The sequence below is a fragment of the Pteropus medius genome, unplaced genomic scaffold (assembly GCF_902729225.1).
Source record: "Pteropus medius unplaced genomic scaffold, Ma_sr-lr_union100, whole genome shotgun sequence".
In the NCBI taxonomy this organism is placed as follows: domain Eukaryota; kingdom Metazoa; phylum Chordata; class Mammalia; order Chiroptera; family Pteropodidae; genus Pteropus; species Pteropus medius.
The window spans coordinates 5,722,493-5,744,175 of NW_024342471.1; the positions used below are offsets into that span (position 1 = coordinate 5,722,493).

A 21,683-nucleotide genomic window follows, 5' to 3' on the forward strand; every position below is an offset into this window, starting at 1 on the left:
ACCTTAACCTCACTGAGTGGCAGAGTCTGGAAACTGCACTAAGATGTGCTAGAGTGAATCCCAAGGGAGAGCTTGTAGTCTCTGTGGGGCTCCCAAGGCTTAGACAAAGGTCCCTCTCTGCCTTTAAAATGAAAAATCTGATGTTTTCACCAAGTTATATTAATGCATAATTGCAAAGTTGGCCAATTGTGGTCTCTCTGCATTGAAATATGGCCAGTTCTATCTGGGAAACAAATGTAGCCTTTACTCTGGCAGGATTTGGGCCAAGCTGACATTAGAAGGGTTCTATTACTGTAGTGAAAGAGGAGAACATATATCAGAGAATTACCATATTTGTTATAGTGGATGTGAAATTTCTTTGAACTAAAAGGATATTCTTCAGTTTCATTCATCCTGAGAAGAGATGAATGAGATGAAGATTCAAAAGAAGGCCTTAAACTTAGGTGAGAAAGACACTTTCTCTTCTCTCTGTGCATAGACAATAAAAAGAGCACTCCAACTGTGGGAAGGTAAGCTGGACCTTTAAGAGTTTGGCAGATAGCTGTGTCAGGAAGAGAATCTACTATCCGTAAGATGTACTTGGGATTCTTTAGGGAACACATATATAGTAGGAATTGAAGTTATTCTTTGTGCAGCAACTCTTATCTTTTGTACTGAAACTTCCAGGAACATAATTTAAAAAGTTGTACTCTAGTGTCACTGGGAAAATCTTTGCCTTCCTTAGGGTGACACTGTAGTAAAGAACCAGTAGGTTAAGGAAAGATGGTCTTTAAATTGATGGAGGCGATATGTAGCAGAGAGGAATATGTTAAAAAACTAGAATAGGGGTCTGTGCCATTATAATTTAGCCAATAAAAGGAAGTGTGACCTGAAATATAAAGAAGTAAATTCTGGACTATAATAAAATGTTTACATTTCCGTTTATGAATGAATAAATGGATGCTCATATATGGATGAGTGATATGTTCAAGACCACACAGATAAAAAGCGCCAGAACCAGAATGCTAGCCCAGAAGCGTCAGACCTGAATTTCTATATTCTTAATTCTATACAGCCCTCAAAAATATGGCTGTCTTCTTTATATTAGCATTATCCCATTTGTCTAATAGTCCTATAGCTACCTGTGCCCTCAGAACTCTCTAACCTGGTGCTATCCACTATGCTAGCCACTAGCCACATGGGGCTACTGAGCACTTGAAATGTGGCTAGTATGAATGGAAATTATAGAACTGTTTGTAATTTATAACATACATATGAGATTTCCAAGTCTTAGTGCAAAAAAAAGAATACAAAATGTCCCAAATAATTTTTATATTGATTACACATTGAAATGATAATGTTTTGAATTTACCACATTAAATAAATGTATCATTAATATTCATTTCACCTATTTCTTTTTCTTTTTAAAATGTGGCTACTAGAAAGTTCAAAATTATCTACATGGTTTGCATTTGTAGTCTGCATTCTTTATCTATTGGAAGCACCTCTCTATTATACTTTTCCCCCTTCCCCTCCTCTATTCCCCCATATTCTTATCTTAAATGGCTCCATGAATTAGGTTATGTTCTTCTGTGGAGAAGTTAGATTGGTCTCCACATACTCTATTTTGCATATGGGCCTTTTCCCCTAAATCTAGGAAAAAAGAAAACATATCTTCTGATATTTTTCTTCCTGTTGCTCCAAGAAAAGACCACCATATGACAGCCGTAAATTCTTGTTACAGAGACCTAATCTGGATCATCCATGGGCCCAATTCAATGCTGTAGTCATCATTCCTGGTGCTTGCTTTCTCCTGGGCATGTAAACTAAAATTCCATCCCTTTCCAGCTCTATCTCCTCTGTGAGGCTCCTGTGAGAACATTATGTAAACTGTAGGTGCTTAAACAGTACTTATTGAATGACTCACGACTGAGGAAACAGTTTTATGTCTCATTTAAATAGATAACAAAGACAGAGAGGAACTTAGTGTTTTAAGAGAAAGACCCACATCCCTGCTCATCTCTTTCCTCCAGCTCCATTTGTGTTGTCGGCAGTGTCTATGGTGGTGGTACTGAGAGTCAGTGGCTGAATCTCTGCTTTTTCTTTGGTGTCACTCTTGGTAGAAGTAGCAGGGTATGTAATCTTCCCTGTGATCATAGGTTTGGTGGTAGCAGAGTTCACAGTGTTGGCATTTGAGATGATGATGGTGTTGATGTTAGCAAAATGGCTTTTGCTTTTTTTGAGATGAGATAAAATGTATTTTGTTTGTATTACAGCCCTAGATTTCTTGGTAGTTTTTAGTAGTTGTTGGGAGTCTTCTTCAAGTGTGAGACATTTCATTTTGCAGGTAGTTATTTATCAATTGAACCATTTTGGGCCCAGCACAACATTGTTTATTCTTGCATTTCTGTACCTCTTTTTCACCCACAGTGCAGTGGTCTTTGCATCTCCCCAAATCCATCAAACATCTTCTCAAGCCAAAGAATTCTGCACAAAAGAAATAGAAAACCACTGGGCTAAGGTTAATAACTAGATATGATCTTAAAACTGCTAGAGGGAGAGAAATAGAGTAAGAGAAACTTTGTTAATACTAAATTTTAAGTACAGGGTTTAAGGGTGTTGATGGAGGCACCTGGCAGGCCAAGAATATTTCTGTATACCTCTGAAATTCAGAATAATTCTCTCTAGTCTCCCTTCATTGAGTAACTTTAAAAATCTAAGGCACATAGAGGAAAGGGGAAAAGGGAACCCAGTTATTAGCTTTCAGATAGGATTTTCTACCTCCAACTTATCATCTTAGACACTTGTAGGGCATTGCTCTCTCTCCTGATGATTCTAGGAAGTACCAGTGAGAGTAATATCTGCCATAAAACAAATCCAAGAAAGAATTTCAAGAGAATCAATAAAACTTTCAGGAGTGCTGGCTTCTTTCCGAACCCAGTGGTCTATAACCTCACTCTCTTCAATAATCGCCTGACCTGTGGTTCCTGGAGCATGGTGTTCTATGATTCTCAGCCTCTCTGGACACTCTGTCCCTTAGTGGTCTTATTCATTATCATAGCCTTAACTTCATCTCTATCAAGAGAATTTCCACGCTGTCATCTATATCTCTGATTTCTCCGCTCAGTTTAGTACCTCATCTTCATCATCTGGATGATTTTTCTATTCCAGTGACTCACCTTTTTTTCTGAATTAAAAAAGTTCTCTCTTACTCATCTTAACAATTTGACTGATTTTCTAAAAATAACAGGAAATGTATGCAGCATCTAATGGTCACATACATTGCAATATTGTTTCTCACCAAAGACAAAACAGTAAACTTCTCATATTTTAAGCAGCAACATTGATTAACTCTATTACAGTCACGTGGAATTTGAGGCTCAAGGTGGCTTAGTGACTTTATGCAATATAATACAGTCGATGATTATTTAAAACAATTTTTTAAGTTAAATTTATTAGGGTGACATTGGTTAATAAAATTATATAGATTTTAAGTATACAATTAAATAATATATTATATGTATATTCCATTGTGTGTTCACCACCCAAGTTAAATTTTCTTCTGTCACTGTATATTTGACCCCCTTTACCCTTATCTATCTCCCCTCCCCCATTTCCCTCTGGTAACCACTTATATTCTGAAACAAGTCTCAATGCTTCTCTCTTCTTTTCAAGAAATGATGGCCATGCCTCTGGTTCAGCTTTTTGCTACAATGTATTCCTAGATGCTCTTATGGATCATTTAGGGGTTTCCAAGACAACAAAGGCTAATAGAAAGGATGAAACTCTGTAAAAATCTGAAAAAGTTTGAGATAGAGAACGTAGATCTGTTTACTGGATCCTAAAAAGAAATTTTGGGAGGCACAAGGGTAAAGACTTCTTCCTTATTACACCCAAGTACAAACTGACAGGAACCTTTGCTTCAAGAGATAGTTTAAATTAGAAATAGAGCAAAAATGAGGGAGACTTGGACTGAGTCCCAGATGATAGCTATGTAGAGGGTTGGAAAGCAGCTTTGTATGTTGGGTAGTTTCTGAGTGCACACACAAAAAGCACCTTGCTTTTGCTGTAGTGAGCTCTCGGTGTGTCTCTATCAGACAGTCTGGAGTTAGGGCCTATGGGGATGTATGGGGGATGATGCATGACTGATGCAACAGGTAGAGTCTTCAGCCATCTCTTTAGGCAACTCATCTTTCAGCATCTCTTTGGGTTCCCATTGTCATGGACAGCCAAGTCCTTGCTTCTTTACATTGACCTCTCTTAAACCCAGGATTCCACATTACTTGTGTTCACCTGGAACTGTGGCATGAAGCTGTCAAAGATTGGATAAAGGAGTTTCATTTCTGGGTGCCAGAGAGGAAGGCTTGGATCTGGGTTGGCATTTTTGAACTCCAGGCTTTATTGGCCTCTTCGCGGCCTTAGGCCATGATCAGTGAAGTATATCCAAAGCTCACAGCAGTGTGTTTCCTCTGATTCTATTTGAGAGCAATTTTTTCCTAAACACCTTTATCCAACACATTTCCTGCTCTTGATCCTGGGGAAATACAAGACATATAAGAAACGAAGAAGTGCAAGTCCTTTGCATCTCATTAAAGTTTGAGCAGGGCAAGAGTAATGTATTTTCTTCATTATTTGTCAGCTAATTATGCCTAAGACATTCAGTGTGTGAGAACCAGAAGAGCAGAAATTGCTATAACCATGGATTCCTGGAGTATAGAAACTGTTTTTTTTGTGCTGATGTCTCCAAAGGCCAGCATAGGTACTAGGTCAACATAAGAACTCAGTACATGCTTGTTGAGTGAGTTTGTGAAAGGCATCTATTGGCATAACTTTTTCTTTTTTATTGAGACGTAACATCTTTAGTTTCAAGTATGCAAATGGCGATTTGATATTTGTATATATTGTGAAATGATCACAATGTCTAGTTAACATCCATCACCACTTATAGTTGCAATTGTTTTTCCTTGTGATGAGAACTTTTAAGATTTACTTTCAGCAACTTTCATATATATAGTACAATATTATCAACTATAGTCACTCTGCTGTACGTTCCATCCCCAGGGCTTATAACTGGATGTTTGTACATTTTGATCACCTTCATCCATTTTGCCATCCACCTCTGGCAACCATCGATCTGTTCTCTCTATGAGTTTTTTTGGTTTTGTTTTGTTTTAAGGTGGACATATAAGTGAAATCATATGGTATTGTCTTTCTCTGTTTGACTTTTTTCACTAGCATAATGCTCTTTAGGTCCATCCATGTTGTTGCAAATGGCACAATTTTTCTTTTATGGCCAAATAATCTTCCAATATATATTTCATATTTTCTTTATCCATTCATTCATCAGTGGACATTTAGGTTGCTTTGATATCTGGCTATTTTAAATAATGGTGCAATGAACATGAAGGTGCATATATCTTTTTGAGAATGTCTTTATTTCCTTCAGAAAAATACCCAGAAGTGAAATTTCTGGATCATATGGTAGTTTTATCTGTAATTTTTTGAGGAAACTTTGTACCATTTTCCATAGTAGCTGCACCAATAGCATTCCCACCAGCAGTGCACAAGGGTTCCCTTTTCTCCACACATCACCAACGCTGAATATTTCTTGTCTTTTTGATTATAGCCATTTTAACAGGTGTATATCTTTGAAAAAATGTCTATTTAGATCTTCTGTCCATTTTTAAATTAGATTTTTCTTTCGCTATTGAGTTGTATGAGTTCTTTATATATTTTGAATATTAACCTCTTATTAGATTAATGATTTGCAAATATTTTCTCCCAATTGGTAGATTGCCTTTTCATTTTGTTGATGGTTTTCTTTGCAGTGTAGAAGCTTTTTGGTTTTAGGTAGTCCCACTTGTTTATTTTTGTTGCCTTTGCTTTTGTTGTCAAATCCAAAAAATTATTGCCAAGATCAATGTTGAGAAGCTTTCTACTTATGTTTTTTTCTAGGAGTTTTATGGTTTCAAGTTCTATGTGTAAGTATTTAATGCATTTTGAGTTAATTTTTGTGTTCACTGTAAGATAGTGGTTCAGTTTTATTCTTTTACAGGTGGCTATCCAGGTTTTCCAACATCATTTATTGAAAAGACTTTCATTTCCCCATTGTATATTCTTCGCTTTTTTGTCTTAAATTAATTAACCATATATGCATGGGTTTATTTTTGGGCTCTTTATTCTATTAATCTATGTGTCTGTTCTTATACTTGTACCATACTGTTTTGTTTACTATAGCTTTGTAATATAGTTTGAAATCAGAAAGCATGAAGCCTCAGCTTTGTCCTTTGTCAGGATTGCTTTGGCTATTCAGGTTCTTTTGTGGTTATATATAAGTTTTAGGAATCTCTTTTCTATATCTGTGCAAAAAGCCATTGGAATTTTGATAGGCTTTGCACTGAATCTGTAGTATGGACATTTTAATAACACTAATTCTTCCAATCTCAGAGCACAGAATATTTTTTCATTTATTTGTGTCTTCTTCAATTTCTTTCATCAGTGTCTCAGTATAGGTTATGAATGTATAGGTTATTTTTTTGATTAAATTAACTCCTGAGTATTTTATTCTTTTTGATGCAATTTAAAATGGAGTTGTTTTCTTAATTTGTCTTTCTGATAGTTCATTACTGATTTTGGTATATTAATTTTGTATCCTGCAACTTTACTAAATTTGTTTATTAATTCTATCAGTTTTTTGATGGAGTCTTTGGGGTTTTCTCTATGTATTATCATGTCACTTGTAAATAGTGACTGTTTTACTTCTTCCTTTATGATATGGATGCTTTTATTTCTTTTCCTTGCTTAATTCTCTGGCTAGGACTTCCAATATTATTTTGAATAAAAGTGGCATACATTATGTCATTTGATGGTGTCTCATAAGTCTCATAGGTTTTCTTCATTCTTCTCTATTCTTTTAAAAAATTTTTCGTTCTTTTGTCTGGGTAAATTTAAATTACCTGCCTTTGAGTTTGCTAATTCTTTCCTCTGCTTCATCAAGTCTGATGTTGAAAATGTCTACTGAATTCCCTAGCCCTACACAGGTGTAGTTTCTCTATTATTGACATACTCCACCAAAGCAGTTCTCTTGCTACAGTTGATGAATGTATGACATATTATAATCACCCAAGTTTATAGTTTATATTATGGTTCATTCTTGGTGTTGTGCTTTCTATGTTTAGACAAATGTATTGTGACATAATGATGATATGGATTCATCATTATGATATCATAGAAATATCCACTGTGTCCCACCTATTAATCCATCCCTCCACTCCAATCCCTGACAATGCTATTGTCTCCATAGTTTTTCCTTTTAACGAATGTCATAAAGTTGTAATCATACAGTTTGTGTCTTTTTGAGATTGGCTTCTTCCACTTAGTAATATGCATTTGCATTTTTCACGCTAACTGTGCTCCCTGGCCAAAGGGACTGCTGATTTGTTTTCACAGGTGGGAGGAGCCACTGACTGGCCTCTCTGGGCAAGGTTACTAGCTGGGATGTGCTCCATTGTCAAGATCCACTCACCGATTACTGTGAGACCTGCTTCCTTTTTTGTTCCAGTTGCCTTCATGTGGTCTACGTTTGTCAATTGCCCCAGGGTTCTCCAAGACAGAAGTGGGCCTACAAAGAGTGTTCAAGAAATGCTGGGAAAACTGAATGTCTTCCTTGGGTTCTTTTTTCTCCACTGGAGAAATTGTAGGCCCAGGGGATCACTCTTGGTATGGTGCCATCCTGGCCTGGGAGGGTGGGAGTTGTAGTCAAAGTGAACCTGCCCCTCTTACCCTTTTAATAAAGATTTTCTTGGTTTTTATACTCTATGCCTCACTCCATCTTCTGAGATTTAAAAAAAAATTTTTTTTCTGTGCATTGTTACTAATTTGTATTTCTGTGAGAACTAGATATAGATATAAGGACCTCCTATATCACCATCTTGCTTACTTCAACAGCAAAAGTGCATTTTGGGCATATCAGTATGGTTGCAAAGTAGAGACTGAATCTGAGTGGGTTCATAGGAGTGACAGTGGGCTGGAGAGAATGGCAGACCTTTGAGTAGAAAGAATATTCAGAACAATTCTGTGTAAGGTGTAAAGGAAGGATCATAGAAGTGCTGTTCAGTTTTCCTTTAATACTTTCCTTTCCACCTTCTCTCATGAACTTACTCCTACTTATCTCTCAAGTCTCTGCTTAATTGTAATTTCTAAAGCAAGGCTCTTTAAGCCCTGGATTACTGTTGATCCCTTTATTTTAAGCATTTAATTAATTAGTTAATTAATTAGATATTTATTGAGCATGTATCATGTTCTAGAAACTGTCTTAGGTGCTAGTAATATAGCAAATACCATAGGCAGTGTCTGCCATCATGGAGCTTACATTAATTGGTCTTTAAAATATGAGCAAAACCAGATAGTCTTATCTTCATAAAACTTTTGTTGAAGGAGGCATATAGGGAATCAAATCTCTGTAACATTTAGGAAGGGGGCATATAGGGAATCAAATCTCTGTAAAATTTAGATGCCACTAATGTGCACAGTTAGGTGATTTTCACCAGCATTGATGTTGGCCTTTTTCCATACAGATGGGCTCATAAAATAATAATATTTGGGCTGTTAAGATATTGACAAGAGGGTAGACGAAGTGATGAATCATGGAGTTGAGGTTCATAAAGAAAAGTGAGGAAAGATCTGTTTGGCACATGGAATGTATTTGAGTAAGGGAGTATGTCTTGATAAATTCAAAGAGAAGCTGTTTTATAATAACAAAATGAGGAAGCTGAACATGTGTGTGGGTGTAATCAGGGTGGTGTTAGGCAGAATGGGTTCAATTCAGCTTACACTGCTGACGCATTAATGAGACTCTCGAAAAGTTATTTCATACCTCTGAGCCTCACTTTTCTAATTTTAAAAAGGCTGAAAAAACAAAATTGTGGCATATTTATACAGTAGACTACTAATGAGCAATATAAAAAGGAGCTACTGATACACACAACAACAGGGATGAATCTCAATGATGCTGATGAAGGAAGCCATACGGAAAAGCGTACATACTATGCAATTCCATTTATATTAAATTCTTGAAAATGTAAACTAATCTCTAGTGAAAAAATACAGGCTATTCGTTGTCCAGGGCTAGAAGTCTAGGGTGGAGGGAGATGTGGACCGCAAAGGTACATGAGGAATATTTTCAGAGATGATGGAAATGTTCTGTACCTTGATTGTGGTGGTGGTTTTGTGTGTGTATACAGCTGCCAAACTCATCCAGTTGTATACTTTAAATGGCTGCACTTCAGTGTACATAAATTATACCTGAATAAAGTAGATATTTTTTAAGTCCAAAAAAGTGCTAGTAATGACACCAAACCCAAGTGTTATAAGTTTTAAGTGTGGTAACTTAAGTGGAAGTACTCAGGACTTGGTTGGTGCCCACAGAATATTAGCTCATCTCTCCTTGATGCCACCTTGCTTTCTGCCTTTATTCAGTCCCTTTCCCCGTCCCTATTGTTAGAGTCCTAACAGGGTTATTGTCCCATGGGGAAAAAAAGGAATATAAAAGTGTCCTGAAAAGATAGATTAAGGAACTAAAAGATAAGAGACATTAGAAGAAGGGCTTAGCAGTAAGGTCAGTTCCTTCCTTTAGGTTATACGACTCTAGGGTGATTTCAGTGATCAAGATAGTCCAGTGGAAAGTAAGATGAACTCTTTAAGGAGCTTCTAATAACCTTTCTTTCTGATTGGACAGATCTTAAACTACTTAACCTGTGACTTATCTCTCCTACTAATGGGCCCTCATCCTGGGCACAGCATGATATGCATGTAACCACTTATGTTTATACACTTCTGCTTGGTACAGAGAGCAAAGTTTTAGAAAAGATTTCCCCTAATCCCTCCAGCAAAGACAGTGGAGCATGTCTTATATGTGTTACTGAGATTATGCATAGGTAATTGTAGGATGGATGCAAATATAAGTTCCTGTAACTTCCCAGAGGAGAAAACTATGTGTATGTCAGAAACAAGATAGATTAATTTATAAAACTATGCAATAGCATCATAAGCAGTTGAATACATGTAATAGCTCTATTTGTTTTGGAACAACAAACTAGTTTTTTGAATTGCAATAGCAAATATAAAGAAAACATAACATTTTAGTACAATACAGTATATATTGGTACTTTAGTTCCAAACAGTTGGAGTCCTGATAGCCTAGCCACACAATTACTTTTTCATTCAGATTCTTGGATTACTTTGGTACAAAATGTTTTTTTTTTTTCTTCTCATTGAATGCTTGGGTATATCCAACAGAAATTGTTGTTCTTTCTTCTTGGAGATTATTTGTGAAACAACAAAAGAGTGTTTACTCATATATTTTTTGGTGCCTATTCCCCTTTGTAATAGACAATGGCACTTTTTAAAAAGCTGTCTAGCACCTTTCGACTCCCTCTATATTTTCAGAATGCTACATCTGTGGCAACTATGATCAATTTTCCTTTCAAATGCATGCTCCCTTTCCATAGTATAAAGTTGTCACTTGGAAGCAGTTGCCATTGTCTCATTCCTCTTGTATCTAAGTGTGATTATATGATTTGTTCTTAATAATGGAACATGAGGTGAAGTGATTGGTATTACTTCCCGGAAGAGGCTTTTATTTATCTTATTTATTTGTATTTTTAAAAATTATTTTTATTTATTTTTTAATTTTTTTCAATTATAGTTGACATACAATATTATATTAGTTTCAGGTGTACAACACAGTGATTGGCTGTATAACTTTTGACGTGATGACCCCAATAAATCCAGTACCCATCTGACACCATACATAGTTATTACAATACTACTGACTATATTGACCATACCATCCTCTACATCCCCATGACTATTTTGTAATTACCTATTTGTACCTCTCAATCCCCACCCCCACTCTCCAATTTGATAGCCATCAAAATGCTATCTGTACCTATGAGCTTGTTGCAGTTGTTCGTTTGTTTATCCTGTTCTCTAGATTCCCCATATGACATTTGTCTTTCTCTGTCTGACTTACTCCATTCAGCACAACACCCTCCATGTTGTTGTAGATGGCAAGATTTCATCCTTTTTTATGGCTGAGTAATATTCCATTGTGTATATATACATATATATATATATCTCAATGTGTGTGTATATATATAAATATATGTATGTATATATCTATATCTACATCTATATATGTGTATATAGATATCTATGTGTGTGTGTGTGTGTGTGTATTGTGTGTGTATATTTATATTTATCTCCAATCATCCATTGATGGACACCCAGGTTGCCTCCATATCTTGACTACCGTAAATAATGCTGCAATGAACATATGGATTCACATGTCCTTTCAAAGTAGTGTTTTGGATTTCTTCAGATAAAAACTCAGAAGTGGGATAGCTGGTTCCTGCTTTGTCTTCTGTTACAGCCTTTGTTTAAAGTCTATTTTGTCTGGCATAAGCATTGCTACTCCAGCTTTTTTTTCCTGTTTGTTTCCATTTTCATGAAACATTTTTTTTTCATCCCTTTACTTTCAGTCCGTGGGTGTCTTTTGATCTGAATTGAGTCTTTTGTAGGTAGTGTACTTAAAGGTCTTGTTTTCTTATCCATTCGGCCACCCTATCTTTTGATTAGAGCATTTCATATTTTTACATTTAAAGTAATCGTTGATAAAATGTTGGAGAGGATGTGGAGAAAAAGGAAGCCTTATACACTTCTGGTGGAACTGTGAATTGGTACAGCCACTGTGGAAAACAGTATGGAGGTTCCTCAAAAAACTAAGAATTGATCTACCATATGACACAGCAATATCTCTACTGGATATTTACCCCAAAGATTTGAAAACTCATATCCTAAAAGATATTTGCACACCAATGTTCATAGCAGCATTATTCACAGTGGCCAGGACGTGGAAGCAACCAAAGTGTCCTACAATAGATGATTGACTAAAGAAGCTGTGGTACATATATACAATGGACTATTACTCAGCCATAAGAAGAGATGAAATATTGCCATTTGCGACAACATAGTTGGACCTCAAGATAATCATGCTAAGTGAAATAAGCTAGACAGAAAAGTTGAAAATCGTATGATATCACTTATATGTGGGATATAAACCTAAAAACAGCAAATGAACAGTACAAAGAAACAGAGACTCATGGATAGGGACTATAGACTAGTGGTTACCAGAAGGTAAGGAGTGGAGAGAGGGGAGAGATAGATGGGGTAAAGGAGGTCAAATATGTGGTGACAGAAAGAAATCTAACTATGGAAGATAAACATACAGTGTAAACACATATATGCCTTACTGTTAAAGTGTACAGCTGAAACTTATTGAATTTCGTTAACCAATATCACTATAAAAATAACTTAATTAAAAATACAGTAATCATTGCTAGATATGTAGTTATCGCCATTTTGTTATTCATATTTTTTATTTTGTTTCTTTCTTAAAAAAAGTCTCTAACATTTCCTGTAATACTGATTTGGTAATGATGAACTCCTTTAGTGTTTTGTTTGTTTGTTTGTTTGTTTTGTTTTGTTTAGGAAGCTCTTTATCTGTCCTTCAATTCTAAATGATAGCTTTGCTGGGTAATCTTGGTTGTAGGTCCTTGCTTTTCATCATTTTGAATATTTCTTGCTAATCTCTTTCAGCCTGCAAAGTTTTTGTTGAGAAATCATCTGACAGTCTTATGGGAGTTCCCTTTTAGGTAACTAAACTGCTTTTCTCTTGCTTTTAAGAGTCTCTCTTTGTCTTTAACATTTATCATTTTTATTATGAAACGACTTGATGTGGGTCTCTTTGGTTTCATCTTGTTTGGATCTGTGCTTCCTGGGTTTGTAAGTCTATTTCTTTCACCAGGTTAGGGAAGTTTTCAGTCATTATTTCTTGAAATAGGTTTACAATTCCTTACTCTCTCTTCTCCTTCTGGTTCCCCTATGATGCAAATGTTGTTACACTTGATGTCCCAGAGGCTCCTTAAACTATCCTCATTTTTTGAATTTTTTTTCTTGTTGCTGTTCTGAATGGATGTTTTCTGCTACTTTATCTTCCAAATTGCTGATTTGATCTTCTGCTTCATCTAATCTACCATTGAGTCCCTCTAATAAATTCTTCATTTCTGACTGGTTCTTTTTTATGTTTTCTATCTCCACTTTTATGTTCTATCTCTTTGTCAAAGTTCTCATTGAGTTCATAAACTCTTCCTCTAATTTCATTGAGAATGCTTATGTGAAATGTTTTGAACTCTGCATCTGGTAGATTGCTTGTCTCTGTTTTGTTTAGTTCTTTTTCTGGAGCTTTGTTCTGTTCTTTCATTTAGGATGTGTTTTCTTGTATCCCCATTTTGTCTGCCTACTTGTGTTTGTTCCTATGTATTAGGTAAGGCTCCTATGTTTCCCAGTCTTAGTAGAGTGGCCTTATATAGTAGGTGTGCTGTAGGTCCCAGTTGCACAGTCTTCCCTGATCACCTGAGCCAGGTACTCCAGGTATGTCCCTTGTAAAGATTGTGTGTGCCCTCATGTTGTAGTTGAGCCTTGGTTGCTAATTGCTTGTAAATGGGAGGGACTGACCCTTGGGCTGATTGGTTGTGATGGCTAGCCGTGACCAGTGGAGAAGCTGTTGTGCAAGGGCTGACCCTATAGAGCAGGATTCAGTTTAGCAGGCTCTGGTGCCTGCCTTGTCTGCCCTTTGAGTGTGTCATCCTCAGATGTGACCCTGGGTGGTGTTCCTAGTGTTTGGCTCAGTCTGAAGCTGGACACCAGATGTTCAGGCTGAGGCCTCCTTGGGGGTGGGAGGGGGCCATGCTGTAGGCCAAGTTCAGCTACAGCCTGTGCCCTGCCCAGGGCCACATGGAATGAGCCACCAAGTAATCTGCAGATGGCTACCACCCACACTGGGCTTGGAAGTGCCTTGAGAGACCAAGCCACAAACCAAGGCCTGCTGCCACTAGTGCAGGGCTTGGGGCTGCTCAGCAAGGGGTACAGGGCACACCAAGGCCAAATGCTGCTTGTTTAGTTTTCATGATCCTTTGAGAGATTTTAGGAAAGTCTGCAGCATGAGCCATGATAGGCTATTTGTATGAAAAATTCACTGAAAGTAGCTCGGTGGCCTGCGTGTTGGGCGGGGTGGGGTCTCAGGGAATCACCAGGCAGAGTAACCAGTGTTAGCTACTTTGATGGAGACTCAGATATGGCAGCCACCTGGGTCTGCGAGCCCAGTTGGGGAGGGCTCAAAAAAAGAATAACGGCCTTTGCCAGCACATCAGTCTGAGAAAAAGCTGCCCCTCCAGCCCTTGCCCTGAAGCCAACAACTTGGTTCCTCTCCATATGTCCATGGCACCTTTCAAGCTGTCTCCCCAGCGCTGGAGCTTGGAGTGAGTGAGTCTGTCACCAAGTAAGTTCGCGTGTGGGCCCTTTAAGAGGAAATTCTGTGACTATCTCAGTTCTTCATCTCATTCAGCCACAATCTCTGCTGGTTTTCATAGGCAGAAGTTGTGGGGACTTCTTTTCCTGACACTGTAACCCTGGGTTGGGGAGCCTGGTGTGAGGCCAGGACCCCTCGCTCTTTTGGCGAGAGCATCTCCACAACCAAGATTTTTCTCCCAATTCTCAACCACCACGTGTGGGTGTTGGACCGGCCCATTTCACATCTCTGTCCTTCCTATCAGTCTCCAGATGGCCTATTCTGTGTGTCCCTGGTTGGACTTCTGTTCAGCTAGACTTTAGGTGACTCCCAATAATGGCTATTTTGTAGTTTAGTTGTAATTTTGATATGGTTGTGAGAGGAGGCAAGCTCAGCATTTACCTACTCCACCATCATGACTAAAAGCTGCTAATTTTCTGGGAAAAAAAGCTTTTAAAAATGAGAGATGATTTTCTTATGTTTCCATACATTTGCACCAACAGTCTGGACCACATTGATCTGTTTATGAGTGAAAAATAAAGCAAGTGTATGAAGTTATTAAATGATCAGGATTGAGGTCTAGCAGTGGGAGATGTGGATCCAGGTGGGAAGGCTGTACATATATGATGGTGATCTCTACAAGTGAGATTCTCGCAATGTCTTTCTGCAATGTAGCTAATGTCAACCCAAATCCCTGTGCTACTGCACATCATAACAGTCCTTGTTAGGCTAGATCAGGAGAGACTCTTATATTAGGTAGTAGAGTGGCATAATGCATTTCACAAGAACATAATATTTTACGATAATCTACCACTACATCAGGGAGCACATGAATGTCCTAGAGCACCCTCTAGGGGTGTCGCAGGATTTTTTTCAGGTCTACCTTGTTTCTTGAAGGATGAATCCTAGTCTTTTCTTTATTGTAGATCTTATTTTCCTAAGTGCTATGGGCAGTGTGTTTGGCCTTCACTTTCCTAGTTGTATACTTCTAGATTAGTTCAGTTTAATTTTTATATACAATTATATAGTGTTTTGTCATTTAAAAAAAACACAATGGATTATATGTAAAACTATGTCAAAAAAAATAATCACTCTGGTTGTTGGAACACACGATTAGTGGTAGGGAGGCCAGGAAAGAGAGATCTGCAAGAACAAGCAGGAGGTAATGAAGGATGAACCAGAGAGGATAAAGTGGACGTGGAGAGTGGGGCATGTGTGTGGAGAGTCTGGGGGTGGCCAGGAGAGAGAAAGCTGAGGATGAAACTTTTAGGTATCTGGTTCAGTCACTAGTGTATGTGGTAGGGATACAATTCACTCCCCCTCCCAATGATCATTTCTGATGCTCCTGTTCCTTTTGGGAAAAGCTGTCTTCTATCTGGTATCATTTCCCTTTAGCCCTTTGACATTTATTGTAGCATAGGTCTGCGGGTGATGACTGATAAAATAATCTCAGAATATATTTATTTTATTTTTAATTCTTGAATGATATTTTTACTGGATGTAGAATTCTGAGTTGACTGTTATTTTTTTCTTTTAGCATATATTGTCCTGCTCTCTTCTGGTTGCTAAGTTTACTGAAGAGAAATCAGCTATTAATCAGATTGTTATTCCCTGTAGAAATACATCAGATTTTTCTTGCTGTTTTCAAGATTTTCTCACAGCATCTGTGAGTTACAACATCTTGTCTATAATGTGCTTCAGTGTGGGCTTCTTGGTGTTTATTCTACTTGGTGTTTGATTAACAATTATATCTGCAAATTTTTATTTTTTATTAAATTTAAGAAAATCTTAACTTTTTTTTCCTGCCTCATTCTTTCTCTCTCCTACTTCTGTCATTTCAATTACATATGTGCTTCACTTTTTGGTAACTAACAGGTTCATAAGTTCATTCATTTAAAAAAAATCTTCATTTTTCACCTTGGATAATTTCTACTGATCTATTTTCAAATTCATGTCTTTTTCCCTCTCATATTTGTACACTTTTTAGATTCATCCAGGGAATTTTTTTAATTTCAGAAATTGAATTTTTAATTCTATAAATCCATTTGGTTCTTTCCTGATCGTTTCTATTTTTTCTTTGTTGAAACTTCCCATTTCTTGGCTGAAAATTTTCATTAAAAACACATTATGTTTTGCTTCATTATGGTTAGTTATAATAATTGCTTCAAACTCTTTGTCTATTAGTTCTAATGTCTCATTTTCTCATGGTTGGTTTCAGTTGATTTTATTTTCTCTTGATAATGTGTTTCATTAAAAAAATTCTTCACATGCTGTGCAATTTTGGATTGTATTCTGCGCTTCATGGGTGTAAATTATGGAAAGTTTGCATTCTGTTATATTTCTCTAGTATTTTTCCTTTATTTTACCAGTAATTTTCCTGGCTGTACTTGAGCTGCAAACTCTGTTTCTTGTGCAAGAGCTCTAGTCTCATGTCTTCTCCTTCTCCTTCCCCTTCCCCTCCCCCTCCCCCTGCTCCTTCTCTCTCTCTAATGTCCATCAAGAGATGAATGGAGAAGTAAATTTACTCCTTTGTATTAAAATGAATTATTGATATATGTTCCAATATGTATGAATTTGAAACTAATTATACTGAGTTAAAGAAACCATACTAAAAAGGAGTATATACTATACAATTTTATTTATGTAACATTTTACAAAGCAAACTAATCTATAATGACAAGATGAAAATCAGTTTTTGACTGGATGAGAGGTGGAGAGAGTCGGGAGATTGGAATTACAAAGGGTCAGGGGGAAATGTTTTAGGGTGACGGTATATTCATTATCTTGATTGTGGTGATGGTTTCACAGATATATACATGTCATACTTATAATTTTGTACACTTTAAATAAGTGCAGTTTATTGTTTACCAATTGTACTTTTGAAAACTCTTTAAAAAACAGACCACCACCATTACTAGCAGCAACAATAAACAGAACTTAGTGCATTAAAATTTTTCTGAGAGGCATCTTTAGTGTCTGTTTTCTAAAGGACTTACATTATTGTGCAATCACATTAGCTTTGTCCTTTATTTTGCTTTCATTTATTAATTTCCCCCTAACCAGTTCTTGTAGAGTATTTTTGTTGTTAATTTTTAGTTGCTTTGTTTATTTGACATCAGATAGGTATTTCTTATCTTCAAGTAAAATGTCTCCAATATAGACATATGTCTAATATAACTTGTGGTCCATACATGGTGCCCAATAAATATTCTATTATCTATAACACTTTTAGTGCTATGATGGATAAGAGTTTATTAAAAGAACAACATTCTTAAGTGGTAGGCCAATATTTCAAAAAGAGTTTGGCTCTTTGGAATATTTTTCCCCCTTCTTTTTAGAACTCGTGTTATTTTTTGCTGAAATATTTTAAGTTAAATTACAAACACCATGATATTCATTCCTACATATCTCAGTAAACATTTTTGAAAAATAAGAGTATTTGCCAACATAGCCAACATAATATAATCACATAATATAATCACATTCGGCAAAATTAATAACATTTATTTGATAGCATTTACTGCTCATTTCGTTTACAAATATATCCAGTTGTTCCCCCCATTTTTTTTTTTTTTACACCACTGGTTTGTTCAAATTAAGATTCCCTCCAGGACCAGTCAATTTAGACCTTTCTTGTAACATAGCATTTGCTTGACGTGGGTGTGCTAGGGGTATGTTTGAGACAACTTACCTCTCCATTGAAGTGATTTTTAATTTCAGAAGATATAATTGTGTATACAAATTTGTTGACAGTTGCCTGCACAGGGTAAAAAATATATATAATAGTCTCTAGATCTTTTGAATTTTTTAAAGTTTTCTCCAACATTAGAGAACTCTTTTGTTAATATTTTTAAAGTCTCTTGATGTCCATGGACACCTGGCAGCACAACTACAGGAACGTGATGTTCATCACTTCCAGGGAGCTCTTTGACGTTTTGGAATGTCTGGACAGCTAGAAAGAGAATTTGCTTTGACCACTAGGTGGTACTTGAAATCCAGAATACCTGAATTTGACACTTGAATGAAAAGCACTGAAAACTGGGGCTAGCTATTTAAGCGATTTAGATGGAAGAAAGAGGAAAGACGCATGATCACAATGGGTTTTGCAAGGATTGCAGGAATGTTGAATGAAGTATTTCAACTGCGAAAAATATTTCTAATATCTTCTGTTGCCTCTTGGTTTGACGGGAAGAGGATGGATTAAGAACACAATTTTGGCTAACCTGAAAGGTCATCCGTACTTTTTGAGGTATATTAATTTTATTGCTCCAAAATTTTATAATTATCTTACAATTATTTTACAATTATTGTTTTATACCTAAAGTAAGCATCAGTAACTCTAGATGAGGTAGGTATTATGTTGAGCTTTTACCTACATACATAATTTTCTATTAATACATAGATGGGTTTTCAAAATAACATTTTGACACCAAAATTATTTTGGTAGAAAAAATTCCTTCATTTTTCTGAACATATGAAGGTATATGTGGAGTCCTTCTGTGAACACATGTTTTTTTCATTCAGTAGCTAGGTGTAAGTTGGCCTAGAGATATCTCTGATCTCTCTGGGATGTCCTATCAAAAGATAAAATATATCTCTGGTTTTGATTTTAAAACCTTGGAAAATTCTCAGAGAAAAAAACCCTGCATCTGAGTTATCACCAGGTTTACTTTCTGGACTAGAAGATACCAATTGTCCTGTGTGAACAAAGTATTAGTTCAGATTTGGCAGCTTGTTGGCAAAGTATGCATATCCCTTCTGACAGTACATGCTTATTGTGATGACTTGGCTCAATCTCCACTTTTATGTTTCCTATCGCTTTGTTGAAGTTCTCACTGAGATCACTGAGCATCCTTAAAACTAGCGTTTTGAACTCTGCTTCTGGTAGATTGCATGTCTCCATTTTATTTAGTTCTTTTTCTGGGGTTTACCTCTGTTCTTCAATTTGGGACATGTTTCTTTGTCTCCTTATTTTGGCTGCTTCCCTGTGTTTGTTTATATGAATTAGGTAGATCTGCTTTGTCTCCTGTTCTTGGTAGAGTGACCTTATGTAGTAAGTGTCCTGTGGGGCCCAGTGGCTCAGTCTCCCTGGGCACCTGAGCTGGGTGCTCCCGGTATGTCCTCTGTGTAGATTGTGTGTGCCCTCCTGTTGTAGTTGAGTCTTGATTGCTATTGGCATGTTAATGGAAGAGATTGACCCTTCAGGCTGATTCATTGTGACTGGCTGTGACTACAGTGGAGTAACTATTGGACAGGAGCTGACCATATGGATCAGGGTTCACATTAGTAGGGCTCTGGTGCCTGCCAAGTCTGTCCTTTGGGTGTCATTTGTGGACGTGGTTGGGTGGTAGACTGGTGTGGTCTGGAGCTGGCCACTGGATATACTAGTTCTGAGGCCTCTTGGGAGGAGCTCTGGTGCAGGCTGAGGTCAGTCACTGCCTGTGCCCTCTCCAGGGCCACTTAGTAAGAGCTACACAGTGATTTGTAGATGGTTGCCACTTCTGCTGGGCTTGGGGCTGCTTAGCAAAAAGTACGGGGTATGCTGAGGCCAGATGCTGCTTATTTGGGATTTGTGAAACTTTGAGAGATTTTAGGAAAGTCTACAGTATGAGCTCAGACAGGCTGTTTGAATGAAAAAGCCACTGGAAGTGGCTTGGGTGGGCCCACAAGCTGGTTGGGTTGGGGTCTTAGGAAATCATCAGGATAGGGAGAACATTGTCAGCTAGGTTGATGAAGAATTAGATATGACACCCACCTGTGTGTGCAGGCTGGGTGAGGAGAGGGCTCAAAAAAGGAGGAATGGCATCTTCCAGCACTTCTGTCTGGGAGAAAGCTGCTTCTCTAGCTCTTGCCCTGAAGCCAGATAATTCAGTTTCTCCTCATATGACCCTGGCACCTTTTGAGCTGCTGCTCCAGCATTGGAGCTTACAGCGAGTGAATCTGTCAGTGACTAAGTCTGTATGTCAGTTTTTTAAGTGGAATGCCTAGGACTCCAGCCCCAGTACTCCACCTCTCACTTAGCCACCATCTCCACTGTTTTTCACAGCTATGGGCACTTCTCTTCGCAGAATTGGAACCCTGGGCTGGGGAGCCTGATGGGGAGCTGGGATCATTCACTCTTTAGCAGGGACTTCTGATTTTTAACTAGATATCCCTCCCGATTTTTAACTGCCACACGTGGATATGCAACTAGCCTGTTCCTCATCTCTGTCTCGTCTACCAGTCTCGACGTGGCTTCTTCTGTACATCCCTAGTTATAGAACTTCTGTGCAACTAGACTTCAGGCAATTCTCAATGATGGTTGCTCTGTAGTTTAGTTGTAATTCTGATGTGATTGTGGGAGGACGCGAGAGCACAGCGTTTACCTACTCTGCCATTTTGATAGCAAGACCTTTACTTATAGGTTCATGCTGGCCTGCGTTGATCCTAGCTCATTCTTTACTAGTTGTGTGACATTGGGCACATTACCAGTTTCCTTAATTGTGGTTTTCCAATTTGAAAAAGAGTGGTATTAATTTCTATTTCATAGTGCGTTTAGGTAATATAGAGGACTTAAATAATATAAATATATAGAATGAATTTGTCATCTAATAGGCACATATTAACAGTTCACAGAGCTGAGACCAGTGGCCTAGTGCAAATCTAGTGGGGCCATCAGTCAATTCTCATCCCTCTCTTGACATATCAGCGGCATTTGATACACTCTCTTCTCCTTGATAAACTTAATTCACTCTGGTTACTGAGAAACACAATAAGTCATACACAACACTTATTCCTAACCCTAACCCTATGTTGTGATGTGAGTTTAACCATTAACATATATTTATACAGCCTTCATAAATTCCATTTTCTTCCAGGTAGTATCACAGAAAGAAATTTGGATGGGCCCTAGTTACTATAAATTCAAGGTTCTAGTGTCCAGAAATTGTGAAATGAAGTAAATTATATTCTTCAAGATATGCTTAAATTAACTTTATTACTGTCTTGAGGTATTTTATTTTATTTTTTATTTTATTATTATTTTAAAATGCCTACAGCACCTGGTATTTTAGGTAGTCTCCCATCCAAGTACTAACCAGGCCTGACTCTGCTTAGCTTCCGAGATCAGACGAGATTGGACACGTTCATGGCCATAGACTTGAGGCATTTTATTTAGCAATAATTTGTTCAGTACTTGGCAATAATTCATCTGACAATTATGTACTAAGAATATAGCATGAGTTTTGTGTGTTAAGAACTCCATATTGAACAAAACCAGTGGCCTGCTCACAGATTATTCAGATAAACAAATAATTGG

General features: G+C 37.3%; 1 protein-coding gene across 1 annotated transcript; it reads right to left on the reverse strand.

The window, feature by feature from the left end:
• Positions 1 to 1,970: 1,970 nt before the first annotated feature.
• DEFB129 (defensin beta 129) lies at positions 1,971 to 4,320 on the reverse strand. The gene is given in 5 exon segments (XM_039863707.1): positions 1,971 to 2,050; positions 2,053 to 2,077; positions 2,080 to 2,305; positions 2,307 to 2,466; positions 4,263 to 4,320. Coding segments are annotated over 5 exon segments (549 nt in total).
• Positions 4,321 to 21,683: the final 17,363 nt, after the last annotated feature.